This window comes from Durio zibethinus, chromosome 21, assembly GCF_047325235.1.
Source record: "Durio zibethinus cultivar Kanyao isolate XHJ-2024 chromosome 21, ASM4732523v1, whole genome shotgun sequence".
NCBI classification, from domain to species: domain Eukaryota; kingdom Viridiplantae; phylum Streptophyta; class Magnoliopsida; order Malvales; family Malvaceae; genus Durio; species Durio zibethinus.
In genome coordinates this window covers 3,848,807-3,873,662 of record NC_143182.1, presented here as the reverse complement: position 1 = coordinate 3,873,662, position 24,856 = coordinate 3,848,807, and the positions used below count along the sequence as shown (strand labels likewise).

At 30.4% G+C, this 24,856-nt stretch overlaps 4 protein-coding genes across 5 annotated transcripts; 3 read left to right on the top strand and 1 right to left on the bottom strand.

The window, feature by feature from the left end:
* Window positions 1-578: 578 nt before the first annotated feature.
* LOC111304905 (3-oxo-5-alpha-steroid 4-dehydrogenase (DUF1295)) lies at window positions 579-2,259 on the top strand. The gene is made up of 3 exons (XM_022901932.2): window positions 579-860; window positions 950-1,213; window positions 1,564-2,259. Exons 1-3 carry the CDS (start codon window positions 636-638, stop codon window positions 2,041-2,043), a joined length of 969 nt encoding a protein of 322 aa, XP_022757667.1. The 5' UTR covers window positions 579-635; the 3' UTR covers window positions 2,044-2,259.
* A 4,767-nt stretch (window positions 2,260-7,026) lies between these two features.
* Window positions 7,027-10,273, top strand: LOC111306001 (putative inactive purple acid phosphatase 29). 2 transcript variants are annotated; one of them, XM_022903895.2, is made up of 4 exons: window positions 7,027-7,583; window positions 8,038-8,432; window positions 8,604-9,054; window positions 9,905-10,273. In XM_022903895.2, exons 1-4 carry the CDS (start codon window positions 7,223-7,225, stop codon window positions 9,940-9,942), a joined length of 1,245 nt encoding a protein of 414 aa, XP_022759630.1. In that variant the 5' UTR covers window positions 7,027-7,222; the 3' UTR covers window positions 9,943-10,273. The 2 variants fall into 2 exon arrangements, with proteins under 2 accessions (XP_022759630.1, XP_022759631.1); XM_022903896.2 differs by having other exon boundaries at window positions 7,088-7,583; window positions 8,604-9,116.
* Window positions 10,274-10,734: 461 nt separating this feature from the next.
* LOC111304902 (uncharacterized) lies at window positions 10,735-11,437 on the top strand. The gene has a single exon (XM_022901927.2). The coding sequence runs from the start codon at window positions 10,898-10,900 to the stop codon at window positions 11,303-11,305; it is 408 nt and encodes a 135-aa protein (XP_022757662.1). The 5' UTR covers window positions 10,735-10,897; the 3' UTR covers window positions 11,306-11,437.
* Window positions 11,438-11,482: 45 nt separating this feature from the next.
* On the bottom strand, window positions 11,483-14,302 carry LOC111304901 (Tetratricopeptide repeat (TPR)-like superfamily protein). Its single transcript, XM_022901926.2, has one exon. It carries the CDS (start codon window positions 14,183-14,185, stop codon window positions 11,756-11,758), a length of 2,430 nt encoding a protein of 809 aa, XP_022757661.2. The 5' UTR covers window positions 14,186-14,302; the 3' UTR covers window positions 11,483-11,755.
* Window positions 14,303-24,856: the final 10,554 nt, after the last annotated feature.

Sequence of the window (24,856 nt, the reverse complement as noted above, 5' to 3'; positions counted from 1 at the left end):
GTAGCCCTACAATATAGCTGGGTTCACCTTTCCGGCTGCGTAGATTGCGGAGATTTGTGCAGGCTGAAGTTGTGTTGTGCCGGAGAGTTTCGAGTTGGGACCACAGGTTCCAAGATTTTATAAGCTGTGGATTCCATGTGAGTTGATTCCAACATATATAATTAAGCTCACCATTACAGGCTGCACTCATCATTACATGCACTTCAATCACTGCAAATCAAGTCAATGTCAAATGCATAATCTATTTCATTAATCGATTCGGAATTTTCGTTACACGCCACATGATCATTTATACTAAAAAATGCAGTCAAATTTAACGTAGAGTTTAATAGTTAGGGTTAAAGCTAAATTGGTCAAATGATTAGGGATGCCTAAATTTAATAATGCAACACCAAACCAAACTGGCCCTTTAACAAAGAGTAGGCCGAAATCATAATTACGAACCATTGGTGATTTGGACATGCTGTTGAGGCGTGGGAGCCCATGCGCCACCCTCCATGCACAAAAAGGAAAATCACACTAATCTTAGCTCATCATTTGGGCTTACCTTTTGCTTTGTCCCACAAACAAAAGAAGTAAACCAGTTGCTATAAAAGTCGTGCCTCCTCAAGCCCCAGAAATCAGAACAAAACAACATGCGCAGAAGCAACTTGAAAAATGCTGTCGTAGCATTCCTGGCACCTTTCCCTTCTATTCTATTCTATCTTTATTTCCTTAACCATTTCCAGAGTAATAGTAATTCTCTTCCTCCTCTTTGGTCATGGTGCTTTCACCACCCTCTCCTTTTAGCCAATGTCTTCTTTTTCTTCAATGTCAATGTCCTCTTCTGGCTCATCGGTCACATCCAATCCAGTAACTGGGTCAGTGGTTTCTAATTACTAGTAACTTTTTTTTTTCAAAATTCTAAAAATTTCCCTTTTTTAATGGTTTTTTCTTTTGTTGGTTTCAGATGATTGATTTGTATTGGACGGTGATACCGGTGTTGCTAGTTCATTACTATGCAACGCACCCTTTGGCGCGTTTTGATTGGTGGAGATCAAAGATTGTGATAGTCTTGACTTGGGTTTGGAGTATTAGGCTGACCCATAACTATTTCAGGCGTGAAAAATGGCAGTGGGGTGCCAGAGAAGACTGGAGGTTCACTGATATGCGTCAACAGTATGGAAAACATTGGTGGTGGATTTCCTTCTTCGCTGTTTACTTTTCTCAGCAGGTGATATTTCAAAGATTTTTTCTTTATCAATTTTGGTTCTTTCTGAAACTAAAATGGCCTTTTTTAGTATTTAATTGGAAAATCTGTTTGATAAAGTGCTTAAATGGGCTCTTGTAGAATGCTAAGTGGATCATTTTAATAATTAAAATATGGGAATAGTTCCTTTTTCTAAGAGCAGATGAAAATTTGAACCTCAAGAAGAAGAATGGAGTATTTTTGTTAAAGCTTTGATTTGTTGCGTTTGTTACACTAAGCAAGAGCAAATTTCATACTTAAGTGACTATCAATGGTACTAAATTATAAAAATGCTGATGAGAGAACGTGAACTAATGGGTAATTAAACTCTGCAGATATTTTTGATTGGGATATGTCTTCCTCTGTATGTCGTGCACTCTGTTGATAAGCCCTTGAATATCTGGGATTTTGTTGCTGCTGGAGTTTGTCTGTGTGGCATTGTCATAGCCTACTTTGCAGATACACAACTGCATAATTTTGTGACTAGAAATAGCAAGCTAAAAGAGCTTGTAAAGCCTATGGTCCCTAATCTTGACCGGGGCTTGTGGCAGTACTCGCGTCATCCAAACTATTTTGGCGAGCAATTGTGGTGGTGGGGGCTGGTTATATTTGCATGGAACCTGGGACATGGATGGACCTTCTTCGGAGCTTTGATCAATAGTTTGTGCTTAGCTTATGTTACTGTGCTTGTGGAGCGGCGGATGTTGAAGCAAGAGTACCGAGCTGAAGCATACAGGTTATACCAAAAGACGACCTCAGCGTGTGTACCTTGGTTCAGATCTTCGGCTATAGCAGTGAAAGATAAGGATCATTGATCTGATATTTGTTTCACCGCCAACTCTGAAAGTTTTTAATGTTGGTCATCTTGTACTTTGTTACCCTGTCTTGATGCGGTCAGTACTTTGATGTATTCTTCTGTCTATTTGAGAGAAAACTGGTTGTTGTCTTTGGTTGTCAAAGAGATTACTCTATGAAATCATGTAAATTCTTTCTTCATTTGCTATAAAACTCTTTTCATTGTCTGATTTTCACATATGTTTGTAATATGTAGATCTGTAGGTCATATCACGTATATTGTATGGTTATCTCTGTGCTAGTCTAGATTAAAAGTCTCCTTTCGGAAGAAAAATCTTAGAGCAAACTTATAGTTGCATGGATGGCCGAAGCAAATATTTGGTTATATAGAGATTTAAAGTGGTGTTTAGATTGTTGTTTAGGATGCTCATGAATATCTTGACGTCTCCGTGTCCCTCTGTTTAGCTGCCAATCATCTTGTTTGCTCGTGTTTTCCAAACCAGAAAAGTATTGACATCCTAGGCTGAAAAAGTGATTGATTATGGATATCATAGAGCTCTTGTTTCAAACCTTGAAGTTGGAATTGCGCATCCTATATTCCATTCCTTCAATATGTGTCTCAATGCAGATGCAAATAAGTTTATGGAGGAACATTCCTACAAGAAAACAAGTAGCTAAAATAACAAAATGCTTGATTTCCATGGTTCATGACTTCATGTGTATTAAGAAAAGTATCTAATATCTGCAACAACAAAAAAATGTGGATCATATAATATATCCTCTCACAAGTATATCCATCATAATGAGGAAAATTTTGCATATCAGATAGCAAGAGTATTGGAAACAAGGAAAACTTATTTTAGCACTAGAGAGGCCGCTTGACTTTTTTACAACTTGGTGAGGTGAGGAGGAGTTGAGGGTGGTTACTTGCTCTTGCAAAATTAGCTTTTTCTTAGCAGTGGATCCATGGCTGACTCTGTTCTCACTTTGGCAGCAAGTACCCAATTCTTGTAGGTTCCAATTGATTGGGGAGTTAGCGAGTGCAGGTATTTCTATCCTTCAAATTTCATAGCCATGGGACTGGCCTTTCCCTTAGTTCTATATTCCTGCTCCATATTTTTCTCTTCCTTGGTTTTTGATCTGTCATTATTAGTTCATTTTGATGACATTCCTGGTGCAGACTCCGATCTACTGCCACTCCATACCTTGAGGAATGAGGTTCATGGGTTACAGCAATACTCTTTGCTTTGGCTTTACTCTTCACACCCTTTTTTTAATAAAATTTTTTAAGTGACATTATTTAAATAATTTTCTTACAAGTTTTCAAATAAATTTTATAACTTTTTCAAAATGCATTTTCGAATGAAAAATTATAAAAAAAGAGAGTTTTGTTAAAATTTTTATGAATTAATGTGATAAAAAAGTTAGTGTTTGAAAAAATCATAAATTTTAAAATTAATAAAAAAATTACTTTTATTATTTTGGTCAAAGAAAGAATAAATTTTTATGGGATTCTAATAAAGAATAAAATTTTATGGGATTCTAATTAAATTAAAAATAAAATAATAAATGTATATTTTTTTAATAAATTTAAAATTTATCATTTTTAATAAAAAATTTTTTTGTATCAATTATTAAAATTTTATAATAACTCTAACTAAACTAAATTTCTTGAAGAAATTTTGCCATATACTTATCACAATGAGCTTTTCCAATTAGTATATCAGATTTTAATAAAATTATGTAGTATTAAATAGTATTACTTATAAAATTTTAAGAAATTTAAATTTTCATATGTTGATCAGATCTAATAGTTTTTTCATTGCCCTTTTTAATATCAAGAGATAAAATATTTAATTAAAATCTAATAAAATATTATTTTTTTTCTTTAAAATCAAAATAATAAAAGTAACTTTTTTATTAATTTTAAAATTTATGATTTTTTTCTAATAATAACTTTTTTCATTATAATAATTTATAAAAAAATTTAACAGTTTTTTTTTATAAGTTTTCATAAAATTTGAGTTTTACATTTGAAAAAGTGTTATATTTAAAATTAATTAAATCATTTCACTTACAAAAAATTTAAAAAATAATAATAAAGGGTGTAAAAGGAAAAAACAGGGTGTGAATAGATCCCCTCATATTTTTTGTTTAGCATGGTTGTGCAATGACCCAATCACCCTTCTATCAGCTTCCACCGATGGTTGTCATAAGGGTAAGAGTGATACCATTGTTTTTTCTTTTAATTTTTTCTTACTATTGGGAAAAGATAATTTATACTGTATGAAACTAGAAATTTAGACTACGGTAAAGATTAAAAAAAAAAAAAAAAAGGCCAGCAATGTATTTGATGAATGTGGTTGAAATTTATTACGATGCAAATTAGCCAACTGGCACAGAATTCAATCGATGGGAATAATTTTTTCTTCAGCATTGCTGGTGCCCTGGTATTCAGGTCGTATATTCTGATAAAATCCCCGTGGATTATGACTTGGAATTTGAATAGACATCTCAAATATTTATACTCACGGGTTCACGGTTCACGCTCTCGTGAGTGGCTAGGTCCTTGCCTGTGATAGGTTACGATATTGCCTGGTTGGCACTTGACAGCTTGCTTACCGATCTAATTACTGTACTTAACTAGGGATTCAAGTTAATCTCATCAGGAACATTTCCAGGCTCAACTCGGACGGTGAGAGTTCCCAACTCCCCCCTCCCTCCTGACCCCTTTCTCCTCCTTTCCAGTTCCCACCACGTCCCAATATATTAAAGAAAAAGATGATTGTTGGAGCAGTATCCTCAAAAAATGAGAATGTTTAATCATTGATAAAGTTGATTGAACCTTTACACACTTCTAACATTATTGCAGGGATCTGAAGATAGAAGACAACAAACTAAGTAATAGTGGAGGAAAATGACGCATGCGATGACTTTATTGCTTGGACTGCTCGATCTTCATGTTAGCTTAGCTAGCATTAGAAATGCATACAATCTAAAAGTACTGCTAGAATATGTAATTAACTTGCCAAGTGCACCCACTCGAGCAAGATTGTCCAGATTCTGACAACCATCAACAAGGAGACCATCTTTACATTGCAGAGTGCAGATTCTGCGCTTTCAAATTCAACTAAAGCGGTCACGAGTTGAAGATTGGGAATATTTAATTAAACTAAACGTGAAGCTTAAATCAATCAGTTTTCGAATATTTTAAGCTTATTGGGAATAGCTAGATCCATTCATGCAGTAATGCAGATATTTGTACACAAAAATAATCGTACTACATATTCATCAACCGCAAAAATAAATGAACTGAAATCGACTGCACTGATATTTTCTCGACAAGATGATAGTCTTGTCTTGATAATTTTAGTGGACTTCTGTTGGCTTCAGCCAGCTAAGATGATTTGATAAAATGTCTCTATTACAACAATTTAAAGTCTAAGTTAATATATAGTTACAACTTACATATAGACAACGATTTATCAAATTTTACAACATTAATGCAAACCTATTAAATATTTATCCAAACCCGAAATCATATATATTATTATATTAAAAGACATAAATATTTAATAGGGTTTATCACATTAATGTTTTTTTGGATAATTTTTTTAAATGACATGTAAAATATATTTTTTAAAAGAATATAGTAATTTTTTTTTAAATATAGTTTCTTTTAATTATGAATTGGATAATATTGAATTTATTGAAATATCAAAATTATTTAAATTACAAATTAAATTAATCTAGATATATTTTTTAAAATTAAAAATTAAAAATATAGATTTTATCCAAATAATTTTATTTTTTATTAGATAATCTTATTTTACAAATTATTTAATTATGAAAATCTTACATGTTTTAAAATTATAAAAATCTAAATCTTTCAAAACTCATTATATTCTTTTATCTTAATTTGTATCAAACAAATTATTTTTTCGGTTTGCATATTTATTTTTTTCAAAGTATATTCTATTACAATTGCAAGTTTGTTCTTATGAAAATTAATATTTTTTAATTTTTTTCACATATTTCCTAACATTTTTTTTCATATTTTGTACGGTAACTTGAATAAAATTTCAAAAGTAAAAGTATGATTATATTTTTTATTATTTAATTCATTATTCGAATATATATATTTTTATTTTTTCAAGAAAATATGTAATTTATTTTTATTTGATATAAAATTTAAGTGTATAAATATTATTACGAAAAAAAAGTACAAACTAAAAATATGTCATTTTTTTCTTGTTTTTTAATAAGTTATTTTTTATAACAAATTAATTAGATATAAAATTTTTACATAATAAATTTTAAAATTTTGAATATAATTTTAAAAAATACTAATTTATATATACACACATAAAATAAATAAAATTATTTCGAGTATTATATGGGTCACAGTTAGTTGTACATCTGCATCATACAGAAATTCATAACTTTAAAACCATTTGGGATATGTTGTTATAAACTTATAATGTTGAATTTTTAATCACACTGATCATAATTTAATTCCCCATAACGTTAAGGAAAAAAACCTTGGAAAAAAAAAAAAGGCTACTGAGAAAGGTGTTGAATTGATTGCAACGGTTGGGGCAATAAGCATACCCGTAGATGGTAGGAACAAAATTCCTACTGCATTCATTGCATGCAATAAAACCTTATCTGGAAGCCCAATGATGAGTTTCATAGCCTTTGAAGGTTTTGATTTGGGCTACTTTTATTTTATTTTATTTGCAAGAAAACAATACTTTAACAATTATCAAATTTGATAATTGTGTGATCAAATAATGTGTTTATTGTAAGTAATAGTAATTTTTTTTTGGAAGTTTATGAAATTTAAATTAGTAATTCTAGTCTAAAAGATTGAAGTAAAAAACTGTAAAATGGATAAACGTCGCAGTAATATATTAAACGCTTTGAAAAAAATTGAAAAATACTGCGATCTGTGAACTTCTTTGGGTATCTACCAAAAATTATTCACTTGGAATAATCTCCTTGCTCACTATAAGAAAGAAGGATATTTATATTTAATTCTACGATATATGACAGCAAAGATAAGGGCATTGCTTGACTTTGATCCTCTCGTTTGTTTTCTTCTCGCGTTTGATTGAAAACTCTCGTTGCTATCAGACCCAAAACAAGAGAACCCTCTCAAGAACTGTAAACCCAGAAAAGGGAACGAAAAGAACAACAATGAAACAAGCTTTTTCAGTACTTGTTAACATCAACAAGAGGAAACTTTGGGTTTCACTTCCTTTTCATGGTTTTGTTGTTGCGATGGCAGTGCTTTTGCTTTGTTTTGTACCCGTTAACGTCTTGGCGGCTGCCAGGCGACAACCTCCGGTGCAGCAGCAGCTACCGCAGAAGCTGATGTTTGGTCAGAACGGGGAGTTTAAGATACTACAAGTGGCGGATATGCACTATGCTGATGGTAAAACAACGCCGTGTTTGGATGTGTTGCCTAGTCAAGTTCATGGTTGCTCTGACCTCAACACTAGCGCTTTTATCCAGCGCATGATTGAAGCTGAGAAACCCAATTTTATCGTTTTCACTGGTAATCTAATAGACCCTTTTCGTATTATTTGAAGAAAGTTAAGTTACTTGTAGAAAATTTTGAATTTTATGAGATGAAAGTGTGAAAATTTAATCTTCATCTAGTAATAGTCTAGTTAGCATACAGGTAGAGGAAGCTCGCTTTTTCTTTTCTTGTTTCTTTTTCTTTTTCCTTTTCTTTTTCTTTTTATTTTTGTTTTTTGCATTTGGCAATCTTCATGCTTTTATTTTTGTGATGAAGAAAACTTCGAGCGAGTGCAAAGTTGATTTTGTGTTTTTGGTGGCTTTAATGTCGTTGTAAGAGGACATTGGCGAAAACACTGAGTTCTATTGTTTAATGGCATAATTATTCTTTGCTATCTTTTAATAGCATAGCATAATATAGCAATCTTTTCTAAGTATGTTTACTGTGATATCCAAGTTCACCCTATGCAACTGTTTTGTGTGTATGTTAGGGGATAACATCTTTGGATTTGATGCCACGGATTCGGCCAAATCATTGAATGCAGCATTTGCCCCTGCAATTGCTGCAGGAATTCCATGGGCTGCTGTTTTGGGGAACCATGACCAGGAAGGCACATTATCGAGGGAAGGGGTCATGAAACACATAGTTGGATTGAAGCATACTCTGTCTCAATTCAATCCTTCTGAAGCACATATTATTGATGGTTTTGGCAACTATAACCTGGAGGTTGGTGGAGTTGAAGGGTCTGGTTTTGCAAACAAATCAGTTCTCAATCTCTACTTCCTTGACAGCGGAGATTACTCCACAGTTCCAGCTATCCCTGGCTATGGTTGGATTAAACCCTCTCAGCAGTTGTGGTTTCAACGCACTTCTGCAAAGCTTCAGGTATGAACCTCATTAGACTCTAATTGTACAATATTTGAAGGTCATTTCTTTAGTAAATAGTAAGCATTCTTGTCTCTTGTTGCTCAATTGACCCGTGGTGTTAAAGTCTTTGTCATTCGACCGATTGGATGCCATCTTTGTATCTGATAAATTATTTTATTTGTATTGCAGAGAGCCCACATGAGCCCACCAATGGCTCAGAAATCATCTGCACCTGGGCTTGTCTATTTTCACATCCCGCTGCCTGAATTTGCTAGTTTTGACTCATCTAACTTCACTGGGGTGAAACAAGAAGGCATTAGTTCTGCTTCTGTGAACTCAGGCTTCTTCACAACTATGGTAGAAGCAGGGGATGTGAAGGCTGTCTTTACAGGTCATGATCACCTCAATGACTTCTGTGGTCAATTGACAGGTATACAACTGTGTTACGCTGGGGGTTTTGGATACCATGCCTATGGGAAAGCTGGTTGGTCCAGGAGAGCAAGGGTGGTAGTAGCCTCTTTAGAGAAGACAGAGGAAGGAGGTTGGGGTGCTGTCAAGTCAATCAAGACATGGAAGCGCCTTGATGGTCAACATCTCACTGCCATTGATGGGCGGGTCCTCTGGAGCAAGAATTCTGCTGGTAAAGTCAAGTAATTTGGTCAGTGTTTTGCACAATGGATTGATCTTGCCCTACATATAAAGGTTGGCAGCTATTTAGGAACATCTAAATCGAGGGGTTTTAAACCTTTTATGACTCTGCATGTAGACATTAGCCAACTAAACAGGACTATGATCAAAATTTGTTTGGCTGCTGTTGCCTTTTTGCCCTGTGTGTTCAGATGTAAAAGTTATTCATGTCTTTTGCCCCTATAAAATAAGTTCAAAATGTTTATATTGCTTGGCTAATTAATCTTGATGTTTTTTCTTTAGGATTTTGTCTGCTCTTCTATTATTCTTGAAATTTTACTATATAGGCAGAAGTTGAGGGTAGCTTATCAAATGATGGGATAAGTCATACACTTAGCATGTTGAAGAACGTCGATGTTATTTCATTTTATATCCTAAAGCAGCATGGTGGTTAAATGATTCAAGTACATAAACAATGTTTTGGAATTGAGCTTGCTGTGCTTATGGAATAAATATACATGTGTTTGGTGCATCGGATGATGAATTTGTAGGGAGTTGAAGTATCCAACATCTCCATACCTATTAACCTGTAATTCACTTAAGTTTTCTTCTGAGCCTCTCTCTCTCTCTCTCTCTCTCTCTCTCTCTCTCTCTCTCTCTCTCTTGCTGTACTTATCTTGTCCAACTCATGTGATGGATGCATGTCATATCTATGTTAACCGATTCTGAAGCCATGCTTTAATTTCTGATTTAAAACTCGAACTATTGAAGACAAGTTTGTGGGGTTTATTCATTTACTTATTGAAGTTGCTATGGAAACTGACAGCCTACTCATATTTGATTTGGCAATTGGCATTGGACAGGTACTCGTAGAAAGAAACATATTGTTGGCCGTGTTTGACTACAGCAATGGACAACTGATAAGCATTATTACGATATTACTATATATATAAATATTTTAATCTCGATCGGCTGGCAACTACAAGAATTTGGCTTCTGAAAACGGTTCCAAACTTGAAGGCTTTTGCTGTCAATGGTGCTATGCTGGTTTCTAATAATCCTATGAAATGTAATTTTAGACATCTGTTTAACATTGCTTTCGAAGTTTTTTTTTTTTTTTTTTTTTTTTTTTTTTGTTAGAACTTAATTGGTTTCATCAATAGCTGTTGAGAGAGGGAAATCTTATGTCAGAATGGAATATCAACTGAAATAATTTTCTTTTTGAAGTATAATGTTATTAATAAATGAGTAGTAGCATAAAATATTCAACGGTTTTTTTGGAATTGGATATTTATCTAAGCGGTGTATTATACAATTGAGATACATTCGGAAAGACGAAGAAGAAGAAGAAGAGGTAGAAGTGATATATATCATCTGTCGAAAAAATAATGTATTCATTGATTTTTTCTAGGGACACATTTTTTTTAAATATAAGATAAAAATGATACGCAACTGAAAATTTATGGATCAAAGATACTATTTAATGTTATAAATATTATTAGCAATTAATATTTTTAACTATTTAATCACTGAATAACAATTCACTTAAATAAATATGCTTCGGCTAAATGTAAATGAAGCCCGGTTAAAATGAATTTGGGCTTACAGAACCATTCTGACAAAACATTAATTTGGCAATTGGGTCTGCAAAAGAATTAAACTAAAGCGATTTTAATTTTAACAAGAAAAGGTAAGAAAATAATTTAAAAAACTGAAGGAAAGGGTCGGTGTACGTTGGTTGAACCGACTTTTGCCTGGCGAAGGAAATAGCTCGACTATCATTAGAACATTATCTACCCAAATTGGGGGTTAGGGTTCGAAAATTAATTGTAGGAATTCCTTTCAGTTGCAGCCATATGCCGTGGTTCACAGCAACTCCGCTTCACATCTTAACCGTCTTTCTCCTCTTCTTTTTTTTCTGTGCACCGATCGCGCTATCGGTGCCAGATAATTCGGGATCTATTCGGTTACCTTCCGATGGATTTACCATCGCCGAAGAGAACGGAGGCGTCTGCGCACGATTCACGAAATCGGCGTCGTGCCCTGTCAATTGCTTTCGAACGGAGCCTGTCTGCGGCCTTGATGGCGTGACCTACTGGTGCGGCTGCGCCGATGCCTTCTGTGCTGGTACTCGCGTGGCGAAATTAGGATTTTGTGAGGTTGGGAATGGAGGTAGCGCATCGTTTCCTGGTCAAGCGCTGCTTTTGGTTCACATTGTCTGGCTGATCTTGCTCGGTTTTTCTGTATTGTGTGGTCTTTTCTAATTATTCGAAGGAGAGAGATTTTGTGTTATTCTCGGATGCGATCTGTATTTCTTTTGTCTACTATTTGTCCTACATATTATTGTAAATGAAATTCTTTGGATTAATAAACGAATTCGATTCTTTTTTGTTCAATTGTTTTGATTAATATGGAGAAAGTTAAATATAATTCTGGGATAGTAATTGTAATAGAAAATTTCATTCGTTAATAAAATTTTCTAAAACTTCTATTAATTCCATGCAATTACCTAAGGTTTTAAGTTTAACAATGCCTGAAGCTGACTTGAGTATGGAAACCCTGGGTCTTGGCTACATGGCTGCGGCAGTTTGTATACAGATGACGTGAGGTGAGCTGCACATGCACCGAGCTTGATCACAAACCAGTATTATTTGTTTTGGTTACCCCTCAATTCAATGAATTTTGACATATCTTCTTGATTTCCTATTAAGAGTTCAGGTATCATCCTTGTTACTAGTGCGCACGATCGATGCCTTTTGCAGCCTCAGTTTCTCGATTTCCTTTCCCAGATTATCCAAAATGGTATCTGTAACATGATTTGGAAGACAGCCTGCATCCAACATCATTTTTAAAAATTTGTATGCATCCTTTAATTGGCCTGCCTTGGTATGAACTTCGATAAGTGTATTGTAAGTGATAACATCAGGATTTATCCCACTAGTCCTCATCTGTTCAAAAAGTTTGCTTGCTTCATCTATGCGACCAGCCTTTCCCAGTGCATTGATCAGGGTATTATACATAACTATGTCAAGATAACCACCCTGCTTCATTAATTTTTCCAGAACTGAACTTGCAATGTCTGCTCTTCCCATCTTCCCCAGGCCTTGAATTATCAGATTATAGGTTGCTATGTCTGCCGGGCAGACCTTCTCATCCATTTCATTCAGGACACCCCATGCCTCGTTGATATAGCCCTTCTTGACGAATGAACTCATAATGGAATTGTACGTGTAGCTAACAGGATCAACACCCATATCAGTGAATATTTCAAACAATTTGCATGCTAAGCTCAGTTTTCCCTTCGCTAAAAATATAGATAAGAAAGTATTCACCATATCAACATCAAAAGAACCTATCCCCTTTTCTTGAACTCTTTGCCCCTTGACCAGTGAAAACAACTGAGAAGAATGTTCAGTTGACTTCACTTGATTAGCTAATTGATCCATATATGGGGATGATGACCACTGATCATTTTCAATGGCTGACATCTCCTGACCCTTTTCATCACAATCTCCAGAATCAGCATTAGTGCCCATTGCTTGGCCAGCAGAACCTATTAAAGTCATGATCTCCCTAAAATCTCCTTTGTATGGGAATATAGGAGTATGATCCTTTCGGTTTTTAGGTGAATTTTTCATTAAAGCCTCCATATTGGCTTTCCACTTAAGAACATTTGGCAATAGATTACCATTGCGAATGTGTTTCATTAGCCTCTCTGTCCAATCCCACCTACCTTGTCTATGAAACCCTATCAAGAGTGATGTTACAGTAACTAAATCAACAACAAAACCTCGGGCTTCCATCTCTTCGACCAACCGTAGTGCCTCCTCAAAATGACCTTCTCTACAAAGCTGCAGCACAACAATGCTGTAAGTGACACCATCCACAAACTGTCCCTTCTTTTTCAAGTCGCAAAACAGAGTATAAGCAGCTTCAGCCCTGCCATTCCTAAACAACCCATCGATCAGAATGTTGTAAGTCCAACACGAGGCCCTTACACCATCCTGAACCATTTTCTCAAACAACTGGCATGCTTCCATAACCTTCCTGGCCTTGAACAATCCATTTAGAAGAGAATTATACACAACTGTATCAGGAGCAAATCCATTAGACTGCATCTCACTAAATATTTTTGTTGCATCATCTATTCTGTATGATTTCGAGCACCCTTGAATAAGAATTCTATACGTAAACACATCTGGCTCATGACCAGACACTTTTAATTCCTCCCACACAACTAAGGCATCTTTAACCTTCCCAACCAAGCAAAGCACGTATATGAGACTATTATAGGTACACAAATCTGGACCAAACGACCCAGAACTCAAACTCTTTTCCTTTTGCTTCATCTCTTTAAAGAGGCTCAAAGAAGTAGCCAAATCACCCCAGCTCCCAAAAGAATGAATGCATATATTATAACCACATACATCTAATTCAAACTCCTTTCTCCCCCTCAATTTATCAAAAACTTGTTTGAACTCTGCTCTCATATCAGCTTTTCTGAGAGCAACTAACAACTCATTAATTGCAAAGGAACCAGGAAGTGAACTAACAACAGAATTCCCATTATCATTCCCATTACAAGCTTCTAAAAGCTTAAAAAATATGGATAAAGCCAAAACCACCTGGTCTTTTCTAACTAAAGCCACGAGAACCGAATCATAAACACTAGGATTCAAGCAAGCACCCAATTCTTCCATATAATCAAGAATTTCAAGGGCAGTATCAAACTTACCGGACCGAATAAAGGCATCAAGCAAGAATTTAAAAGTCTCAGAATCAACAAGAACACCATCTTCCTTCATCGAAAACAGTAAATTAGGGACTTCCCCGACGAACCCAGATCGACAAAGGGTCCGGAAAATGTGGGAGTAAGTGACGGCCGAGTGTTTGAAGTTTGGTTTAAAAGAGCGACACCAGTTAAAGAAGTCGAGCTTCTTTGACGGCTCGAGGGAATTTTTGCGGAGGATTTGGAGGACCAAAGGCTCGGATAGAGGGATGGAGTTGGGGTCGAGGTTTCGAGATCCGGATTCTGATAGGGTTTTAGTGAGAGAGGCGATAAGGAGGATGTTGCCCAAGTGGATTGATGGGTTCTTGAGGAGAGGAGAGGATAGCACAGAAATGGCCCTTCTTCCACGGCGCATTGCATTGCGGATAGAGTTAAATTGCTGTATCAGCCTGAGTAAATTAGTGCAGTGAGAAAATGCGAGACATCCGAAACGAGGTTTTGTTTAATACTTGATAATTAGCTGGGTACTCACGAGTCGCCCAAAAACTTGTTTTTGCCAATCTAAATTTGTCGAATTTTTAAAATATAATTTACTTAATTAAAAAAATTAAAAAAAAAATCAAAATCAAAATGAGAGTGAGAGTGATACGTACATATAAATTATATACAAATTAGAATTTTATTTTAACAATATATTTTAAACAAAATAAATTTTTTTAGTTTATTTTTACATGTATGGAGCCACTTAAATTCAACAAAATAATTAATAAATATATATAAATATAAAATTAAATATGTAATAAAATATATATTTTTATATATCATATAATGACTTGAAAAAGAGCATTACTAATTTATTTTTTTATATATTTTTAATTTTTATTAACTCGAATTGATTTGATATCTTATAAAAATTTATTAAATATTGATTATTTTATTATCTTTATTAATTGACTCATTTTATTATAAAATTAGTCTGATGATAAAATATTTAAAAAAAAAAAAAAAAGATACAAAGAAATGAGATACTATGGGGACACTTCCATTTCATTATTTTCTTTAAAAATTTATTTGATTGAAAATATAATAAAGAAAAATAACTTAAAAATAAAGTTGGTATCGAATTGAGTTAGATTAAAATTCATCGGATATGAATTGTTTTATCTATTTATCGATTTTTTTACATTTAAAATTTTATGTAATTAAAAAAATAAAAGAAAAAAAAAATTAAGGTGTCGTAAGATCATCTTGATAGATTTTTTATAATTTTATCTAAATAAAAACCAAAAAATTAAAAAAGGTAAAAAGTATCGAAAAAAATAAAGTATCACGTTGATACTTTATTTGAAGATTAAACAAAAGTCAAAATAAGTAAAATGTATGTATTGGATAAATAGATTATACCTTAATTATGTATAAAATATAATATTTTATTAAATTAATATATTAAATAATAATTTTATTAATATAAATATAAAAATAAAATAAAATAAATAATAAAATATATACTTTTAAATATACTTCAAAATGAGTATGGACAAATCACTTTAAACACGTTTTTGCTTTGTTCTCATATCCCATTAAAAAATTCAAGTAGCCCCAATTCAATAATGATTTTAAAAAGTAAGCCTCTATTAAGTCAATATGAATTCAAAATCTATTATATACGAATTGTTTTAATGTCTTTATTAATTGATACCTTTGTTATCAAATTTATTTAATGACAAATTAAAAAAATATTAAAAAAAAAGCAAAATAAAGAGTGGACATCTAAATTGGCCTTATTTTTTCACAATATTAATTTAATAAAAAGGCATAAAATAAAAAAATAAAAAAACAAAAAAATGAATAATGAATAATGAATAAAAAACAAATAAAAAACACAATAAAGGAAAAATAAGTTTATTAGGGTATTATGTGGACATCCCAATTAAATTTAAAATATTATTATTTTTTAATTTAAAAAATAAAGCAATTATTTAATTAATCAAAAAATTGAAAAAAGTAAAAAATCAAAAAGAGAAATTAAAAAGAAAAATGAAAATGCAGATCATTTAAGTGCCATATGAACATCAAAATTGGATTTAAAGTGTTAATATTTTAAATTAAAGTATAAAATAATAATTTTATTAATATAATATATAAATATAAAATTAAATAAACAATAAAATATATGCTTTTATATATTTCACGAGGTGGCTTGAAGCAAAGCACTTTAAATTTACTTTTAACTCATTTCTACTTTTTGTAAAAAAAAATCGATCCAACTTGATTCTATATCAAATTTACAAAAATGTTTGTTAGCTTTATAGATTAGATAGTAATCCAAGAGGGGGTGAATTAGATTTCTTCAAATTCTTCCCAAACAAATGATTTCAATATAGATGAATGAAAATTAAAACAATAAGCATTTTTTATAAAAATATAATGTAAACAATAACAATTAATGAATCTAAAATCAAATATAAATAACAATAAATTGTAAGGAGATATGGATAGAGAAATCAAACATAATAATTTATAGAGTTCGATCATTTTTCACAAGGCACCTACGTCCTCTCTTATTGGTTGTCCACACCAAGACTTCAATCCACTATTCTCGAATTGAAAATACAACCTATCTTTTTCTTTTTAAGGCTTAAGATAGAAACATCTATCATTTGTAGTATTTTACCCAATCTCACTTCAAAGTTCTCAAAATGATATCTTACCTCTTGTTCTCTTCCACCATTGTATATCAAAGGTAATTTTGCAAACAATAGAACAACCTCTCTAAGGCTAAGTGTTTGCTAAGTTTAAGTACAAGAAAATGATAAATGAATAATAAATAAAAATTGGATACAATAAATACAAAGATATAGACTTTGAAGCTTTAAAAACCCTTAATTCTTTAAGAGAATGAAAATGTGACTTATTGACTCTTGCTCTCTTGATTCATCAATCTTCTTGGTGTGTTGAAGTGCCCAATTTATAGAGAAATTGAAGAGGTAGCCATTAGAAGTTTTTGAGGGAAGAAAATAGCCATTGAAAGCATAAAAAAGTAGCTGTTTGAGTGTTTTCACCCAGAACCGATCGATCCCTTCCATGAGTGGATTGATTGGTTCATGTTTTGAATCAATTTGCCTTTGAAAATCATGACCTGATCGATCCCTTCCATGAGGGAATCAACCCTATTAGTGGCTGGGTGGTTATCTCATATTTTGCACTCTACTCATTAATTTGATCATATCTTGAGTTATACAAATCCAAATCATAAACCGTTTGAAGATTTAGAAACTAGACTTAAAAGGCTTTCTATCCATAAAAGTTCATCACCTAATTCACTGTGTACTATCTTGTGCAATTTTTTTGATAACTATAAAGTGTCTAGCAAAAATTTAAAATCTTTTTTTTAGAAAATTTGGATTTTGATTTTGTTTATTCCATTAGAAAGTAGACTCAAAGAGCTTTCCAATCATATAAAATTCAAATATTAAGACTTTGTGAATTAATACAAAAAAATAAAATAAGTTCGATGTTGGAAAACTTTATTATTGTAAAACAGCTTTCTTAAGTTAATTTATTTCTCAAAACTAATATTATCATAATTTTATTAAGTCCAAAATGAATAAATTCACTTTAAAAACAATAATTGAACTTTCATTTAAGCTCAAATAAATAATCTTTAAAGATAGATTTTGTTTGAGAAATATAAAAACAAAGAAATGTTTGTTTAAGCTTTGAAAATCATATTATTTATTTAGTACCAAAATATAAAACTTAAGAACATGTACTAAATAAATTCTTTTTCAAAATCTTGATCAAGTTTATTTAGCTTTAATGTTTTATCATTTCAAAATAAAGATTAATTCAAGGCTAACCATCTCCCCCTTTTTGATATGATAAAACTTAAAGATAAATTTGCTTGATGAAAAACTTTCTTTGAAACATTTAAGATTTTGAAAATTTTTTTGGAAAACTCCCTTTAATTAATGCATGGTAAAACTTCCCCTCAATTTATGCATCCTAATCCAATGGCAAAACTCCCTTTCATTTTATGTATCATAATCCAACACAACTCAACAAACATATGTTAGAGCATATATAGCAATTAAGCACACATAAACATATGTATATCAAGCACAAGCAAATTTGTCTATATGATATTTTTCTTCATTTTTATCATAGCAAAAAGGTATAAGCATATTAATAAGCAAATAAACACAAAGAGGCATCATTAACAAATATATTCATGAAATATTTCTCCTCCTTTTTGTTTATGCTCTTTATACCAAATGTTTAAACTCCTATATCAATTGCAATAAGCATACAAGAAGAAATATCTCTAAACTCTCTTCCTCTTTTTGTCATTTCAAAAGAAAGAAAGATCAATTCAAGGCATAAGATAAAATGTTTGATACCAATAATATCAAGAGTATTTTGAATGTATATAATCAAGTATAATATGTACAATGAAGTTCACATACATGTATTCAAGCACAAAAGCATAAGTATATTCAATTTTAGCATTTTAGCACAAGTCATCAAATTTTTTTCATGAAATTTATGAGCCAAAGGATAATAAAGGATATGCAACCTACTCATAAAATCATGTTATCATAAGATATGCTTAGAATCTAAAATATCAATAGCAATTAAGCAAAAATTCAAGCATATGCATACAAGCTCATACTAATTGTTATGGATACCAATTGTTAAAGATATGTTATCATAGAGCATACCAATTGTTATCACAAAACAAATCAAGCAAAATTATATTATAAGATTTCTCCTCATTTTTAAAATAAGGATTAATCAATATAAGGCACACACAATTTTGTATGAAAAAGTACAAGCTATATCAAAGATAGGCATATAAATAAGCATCTATGAAAGTTAAAAAATCTTTAGCAATTTTGATACCAATTGTTTGCAATTTTATTCAACTTTTATAGAATAAACATACTTTAAGTATATGAAAGATTCATTCAATACATACATAAATGATAATAGTAATCTTTCATAAGCTATCCTATCCAAACAAGAATCAAAAGCTCATATGTATATAATAAATCATAAGTACTAACGAGCAATGAGGTTCAATTATCATCATGTCATAACAAAAATTATATAAGCATGATTTTTCAAACATGATGAGTACATATGCTATAGCAAAGAAATAATGAAAGCATGATTATTCAATTATAATTTAAATTATTTCAATGCATAGCAATGTAATTAATCTAAACATATGCAAGTAATCAAACATATATTTATTTCAAACAAAATCACATACGCATATGTAAGAACATTTCAAAACATGTATAACAATATACCAAAAAAAAAAATGCAAAGCTTTAGACATAATATGGTACATGATATCTCAATGGACTCAATCAATGAACATGTTCAAAGAAATCAATCTATTTAACTCATATCCATATCCAAAGATTCAAACGAATATTCATGCAATTAAAACTATTAATCAAAGTAATCAAGAATTAGGCATGAATTTTAATAAAGGTGAATTAATCAATCCAAGCCTTAAAAATAAATTAGAACAATATCTACCAAGTGGCTCGGTGATTAATTTATGCAATGTGTTCATATATTCAATCACAAAATCATATATTTGCACATATTAAAGCAAGTATTTATATGTATTCAAACTCATACATCATATCATAAAGTTGATACATTTACCTCAATACATATCAAGCTTTGTTGTTGTGCTTATTTGGCTTTGAATTCTCCAATCCACTTCATTTGAGCAAAATTAGGCTTGATTGATGAGGATGATATACTCTGCTATACTTGAAATTTTAAAAATGTAGGCTCATTCATGCTCATTTTAAGTTCTTCTAGTATAAATTTAAAAAAAAATTTTGACAAAAGATTTTCATTAGAAGCACCAAGAAAATCAATTGATAAAAATTATACCAATTGTTAGAAAACAATTCCATATTCTAAGTCATTATAGACAAAAGAAAATTTATTCACTAAGCATAAGTTGTCAATTGCAAGGGGAATATATGCTTAAGCTAGAGGTCATATATCAAGTTAAGCATCAAATATCACAATATTGACACTAAAGCTAAAGTTCTCATGTAATGTGTAAAACATGAATCTTTTCTAGATCATTTAGAAATATTAAACATAAAGAAGACATATTCAATATTCATATATATTCAATAAATTACCAAAGAATATGTCAAAATAAATTTTAGGTCATATCAAAACAAAAAACTCAAGGAAGACATATTTATCATCAAAAATATATTTAAGAAAATTTTAGTACAAAAGCATAAATATATCTACATAAATTATAGGCTATAATTAACAACGACTTAAGCTAAAAATAAATATCATAAGAAAATCACTCACTTAAGTCATGTTGCAAGCATGTCAAGTAAAGATAAATTATATTTACTATGTATGCACACACTTGACAAGAATAATAGATGAACTAACAATATATATCATTAAACATAATTAGTTCATCAATACTTAATCCCAAACCAAAAGATAAGTCAATTAAGCACAAGTTTCAAAATATTTCACAAAATTAATGAATCAATTTAGCACAAGAGCAAGTATATTTAAAAATATTTTAAAAATCAAGAGATAAAAAATTTAGGTATTTTCAAATCATAAGCATTAAGGCCAAGTTGAACCAATCATCATATGAGCACATATCTTGACCAAAAACATAGATGAACAAAGAATCAATATATATCACTTAAGCACAAAGTGATCATCAATTTTTAAAATCACAAATCAAGAGTTAAAACAATTGAGAATAAAATAATCAAGTTTTAACAAAATTTCACAAGATCCAAGCATTATAAACAAGTTGAGCAATTTTTAAACATCATGGTCATTCATGCTAAAATCATTCCAACAAATATATTTATGCAAAATAAATGCATATTCAATTCAAGCTCACATTTTCTCAAGTAAAATCGATATATTTAAGATATATCAATAAAGCATATACCAATATCCATTAAGCATCCTATGTCTAACAAGAATGGGCAACCAAATTTTTCATAATCAATCAAGCATGCAAATTTCATCAAGAATCGATAACCAAATTCAAATCTTTTTCAAATAAAAGTTTAGAAATTATCCATCTTCATTGTGTGTCTAGAGTATTTAATCTTCAATCTCATATTATAACTTTTTGCTTTAGCACACCTACAAGAGATAATCTTATTTGATTTTTGGTACTCAAATTACTTTAAATTTTTTAAAGTTAGTGATCAAGTCTCTTGTTCCTTTAGAAACCCATATTTGCCTAATTCTAAATGAAACTTTTCTTCTAATAAGACAAGTATGTATAGTATGACTATAAAAATTATAAAAGTTGCATTTAATTATTTTAGTACTTAATGAACTCTTTAAAAGCTTTTGTTTTTCATTCATCAATTCATCAAATTTCTTTTTCTAAAAATTCATTTTTACTTTGAGAGGTTTTTAAATCTATTTTCAATTTTTTATTTTTTTTTCTAAAATATTTTTTTGTATTCATCAAAAGATCATTTTCAACTTTCAATTTTGAAATCATTTTCTTATATTTCAAATGCATATTTTCAAACTCAATTACTAAATCATTGTAAGCATCTTGTAACTCATCAAAAGTAGAAGAATTTGAATCACAAGAGTTAGAGGTTACATTTGATTCCTCCATGGCCATGAGACATGATGGATGTTGGTTGAAAATTTATCTTTCATGTAGCTCATCCAACTTTCTCCATATCTCATTTGAGATTGAGCATTTTGAGATCAAGTTGAAATTGTAATCATTTACAGCTCCATAGAGAATGCACTTGGCCTTTGTATCATCCATCACTTGCCTCATATAGTTTGCATCATTTAAAGGAGTTTCGAGCCCTCTTTCTATCATTAACCAAGCTTTAAAATCTTGGGTCATTGTGAACATCTTCATCCTCTTTCTTCATTCACAAAATTCAAATTTATCAACCATAGAAGCTTTGAGGACTTTCTCACCATCTTGGAACCAAAATTAAGCCATAAGATCTTTTTTTAAGGTGGTTAAACCTATAAAAAGAGATCAAAATTGTGATACCAATTGTTAGCTTTATAGGTTAGATGGTGATCCAAGAGAGGGATGAATTAGATTTCTTCAAATTATTCCCAAACAAATGATTTCAATATAGATGAATGAAAATTAAAACAATAAGCATTTTTGATGAAAATATAATGCAAATAACAACAATTAATGAATCTAAAATTAAATATAAAGAATAATAAATTATAAGGAGATAGGGATAGAGAAATCAAATACAATGATTTATAGAGTTCGATCTTTCTTCACAAGCCACCTACATCATCTCTTCTTGGTTATCCACACCAAGGCTTCAATCCATTATTCTTGAATTGAAAATACAACCTATCTTTTTCTTTCTAAGGCTTAAGATAAAAATCTCTACCTTTTTTAGTATTTTATCCAATCTCACTATAAAGCTTTTAAGAGGATACCTCACCTATTGTTCTCTTCCACCATTGTATATTAAAGATAATTTTACAAATAATAAAACAACCTCTCTAAGATTAAGTGTTTGCTAAGTTTAAGTACAAGAAAATGATGAATGAACAACAAATAAAAATTGGATACAATAAATACAAAGATATGGACTTTGAAGCTCTAAAAACTCTTGATTCTTTGAGAGAATGAAAATGTGGCTTATTGGCTCTTACTCTCTTGATTCATCAATCTTTTTGATGTGTTGGAGTGTTCAATTTATAAAGAAATTAAAGAGGTAGCTATTGAAAGTGTTTGAGAGAAGAAAATAGCCGTTTAAAGCACTAAAAAGTAACCGTTTGAGTGTTTTCACCCAGAACCAATCGATCCCTTCCATGAGGGGATCGATTAGTTCATGTTTTGAACCAATTTACGTTTGAAAATCACGACCTGATCGATCCCTTCTATGAGGAGATTGATCTTGTTAGTGGCTGGGTGGTTATCTTCTATTTTGTACTCTACTCACTAATTTGATCATATTTTTAGTTATATAAATCTAAATTACAACCGTTTGAAGATTTAGAAACTATACTTAAAGGGCTTTTCTATCCATAAAATTTCATCACCTAATTTACAGTGTACGACCTTGTGCAATTTTTCTGACAAGTGCAGAATGTCTAGTAAAAATTCAAAATCTGTTCTTAGAAAATTTAGATTTAGATTTTGTTTAATCAATTAGAAAGTATAATCAAAGAGCTTTTCAATCATATAAAATTCAAATATTAAAACTTTGTGAATTAATACAAAAAAATAAAACAAGTTCGATGTTGAAAAACTTTATTATTGTAAAACAACTTTCTTAAGTTAATCTATTTCTCAAAACCAATATTATCAAAATTGTATTAAGTCCAAAATGAATAAGTTCACTTTAAAAACAATAATTGAACTTTCATTTAAGCTCAAATAAATAATCTTTAAAGATAGATTTGGTTTGAGAAATATGAAACAAAGAAAGTTTTGTTTAAGCTTTGAAAATCATATTATTTATTTAGTACCAAAATATAAAACTTAAGAACATGTACTAAATAAATTCTTTTTTAAAATCTTGATCAAGTTTATTTAGCTTTAATGTTTTGTCATTTCAAAATAAGAATCAACTCAAGGCTAACCATATTGTTTTCAGGATGAAGCGCTTACCACTACACCAAAAGCTATAGCTGATAATGAAGGTGCAACTCTATTTTTTTATTTTCTTTTAGTAGCGCAAGAGCCCCATACTAAGCGACAGGTAGACATAAAGAGCTTCACAAAGCCTTCATGGGATACCTCACCTATTGGGCCTCGACAGGTTGAGTTGTCATACACCGAAATCTGATCCACCATGGGATAATCCACCCAGATGAATCAACATACCGAGTCCCTAAGGGAGACCGCTAAACCCCATAATCCAACAATGTTCGCAGCAAATAGAAATAAATCAAAATCGATTAGATATTTATTATTTGTCATCCTTATCAAATAACTTATTTTATTATTAAATTGATTTAATTAAAAAAATAGAAAAAGAAAAATATACAAATAAGGATAATACATAGACCCCTGCATTAACATTATTTCTTACAAAATTTTATTTATTAAAGAAATAATAAATAAATAAAAAATGTATAAAGCAAAAAAATTACTAAAAAAAAGTAGTCTCATATTAAATTGAGTTTGATAGAAACTCATCATAAATGAATTGTTTTATGCATTGACTATATTTGTTGCAAAATTTACATAATTAAAAAAATAAAAAAAATAAAATTGGGATGCCACATAGATATTTTTATTAGGCTTTTTTCACAAATTTATCTAAATTAAAAATTTTAAAAATAAAAAAGTTAAAAAAAAGAAAGGAAAATACATAAAATATTATGTTGATACCTTGAATAACGATAAAATAAAAGTTAAAATGAAAAAAATTTATAAAATGGATGGATTGATTATATCTTAATTTTTTATAAATATATTATTTTTATGAAATTAAAATGTTAAATAATAATTTAATTAACATAATACATATATATATGAAATAAATAATTAAAATAATAATTATATATCTATACTTAGGGTAAGACAAAAAACTTTAAATTCACTTTATACCAAATCTTGATTTTAAAAATGAAAAAAATTTGATCCTATCCCAAAATTTTAAAAACCTGTATATATTAGACAAAGCCAAATTAAAATTCAATAGATATAAGTTATTTTGCCATCTTTATATTTTTTTGATTTTTTTATAAAATTTATTTAATTAAAAAAAGTTAAAAATTTAAAAGAACAAAGGAAATGACAAAAAAAAAAAGAAAAAATAAAGGTAAATGAGAGTTGCATGTGGATTTATTAAATTAAATTATTAAATAATTATTTTATTAATATAATTAATATCTAAATGATAAGTTTATTTTCTTATTTATATCATTGATTTTTAAGAAGTAAAAATAAAAAACAAAAAAACAAATGACCAAATATATATATATATATATTTATTTATATATATCAAATCTAGATTTAACGTCGATACATTTGTAATACTTTTTTTTTTAAATTTATCAAGTTAAAAAAGAAAAACGAAAAACAAAA

Coding starts and splice junctions, on each gene's coding strand:
- LOC111304905 (XM_022901932.2), top strand. CDS start 636: ATGCGCAGAAGCAACTTGAAAAATGCTGTCGTAGCATTCCTGGCACCT. Junction 861..949: donor ACATCCAATCCAGTAACTGG/GTCAGTGGTTTC, acceptor TGTTGGTTTCAG/ATGATTGATTTGTATTGGAC. Junction 1,214..1,563: donor CTGTTTACTTTTCTCAGCAG/GTGATATTTCAA, acceptor TAAACTCTGCAG/ATATTTTTGATTGGGATATG.
- LOC111306001 (XM_022903895.2), top strand. CDS start 7,223: ATGAAACAAGCTTTTTCAGTACTTGTTAACATCAACAAGAGGAAACTT. Junction 8,433..8,603: donor GCACTTCTGCAAAGCTTCAG/GTATGAACCTCA, acceptor TTTGTATTGCAG/AGAGCCCACATGAGCCCACC. Junction 9,055..9,904: donor CTGGAGCAAGAATTCTGCTG/GTAAAGTCAAGT, acceptor GGCATTGGACAG/GTACTCGTAGAAAGAAACAT.
- LOC111304902 (XM_022901927.2), top strand. CDS start 10,898: ATGCCGTGGTTCACAGCAACTCCGCTTCACATCTTAACCGTCTTTCTC.
- LOC111304901 (XM_022901926.2), bottom strand. CDS start 14,185: ATGCGCCGTGGAAGAAGGGCCATTTCTGTGCTATCCTCTCCTCTCCTC.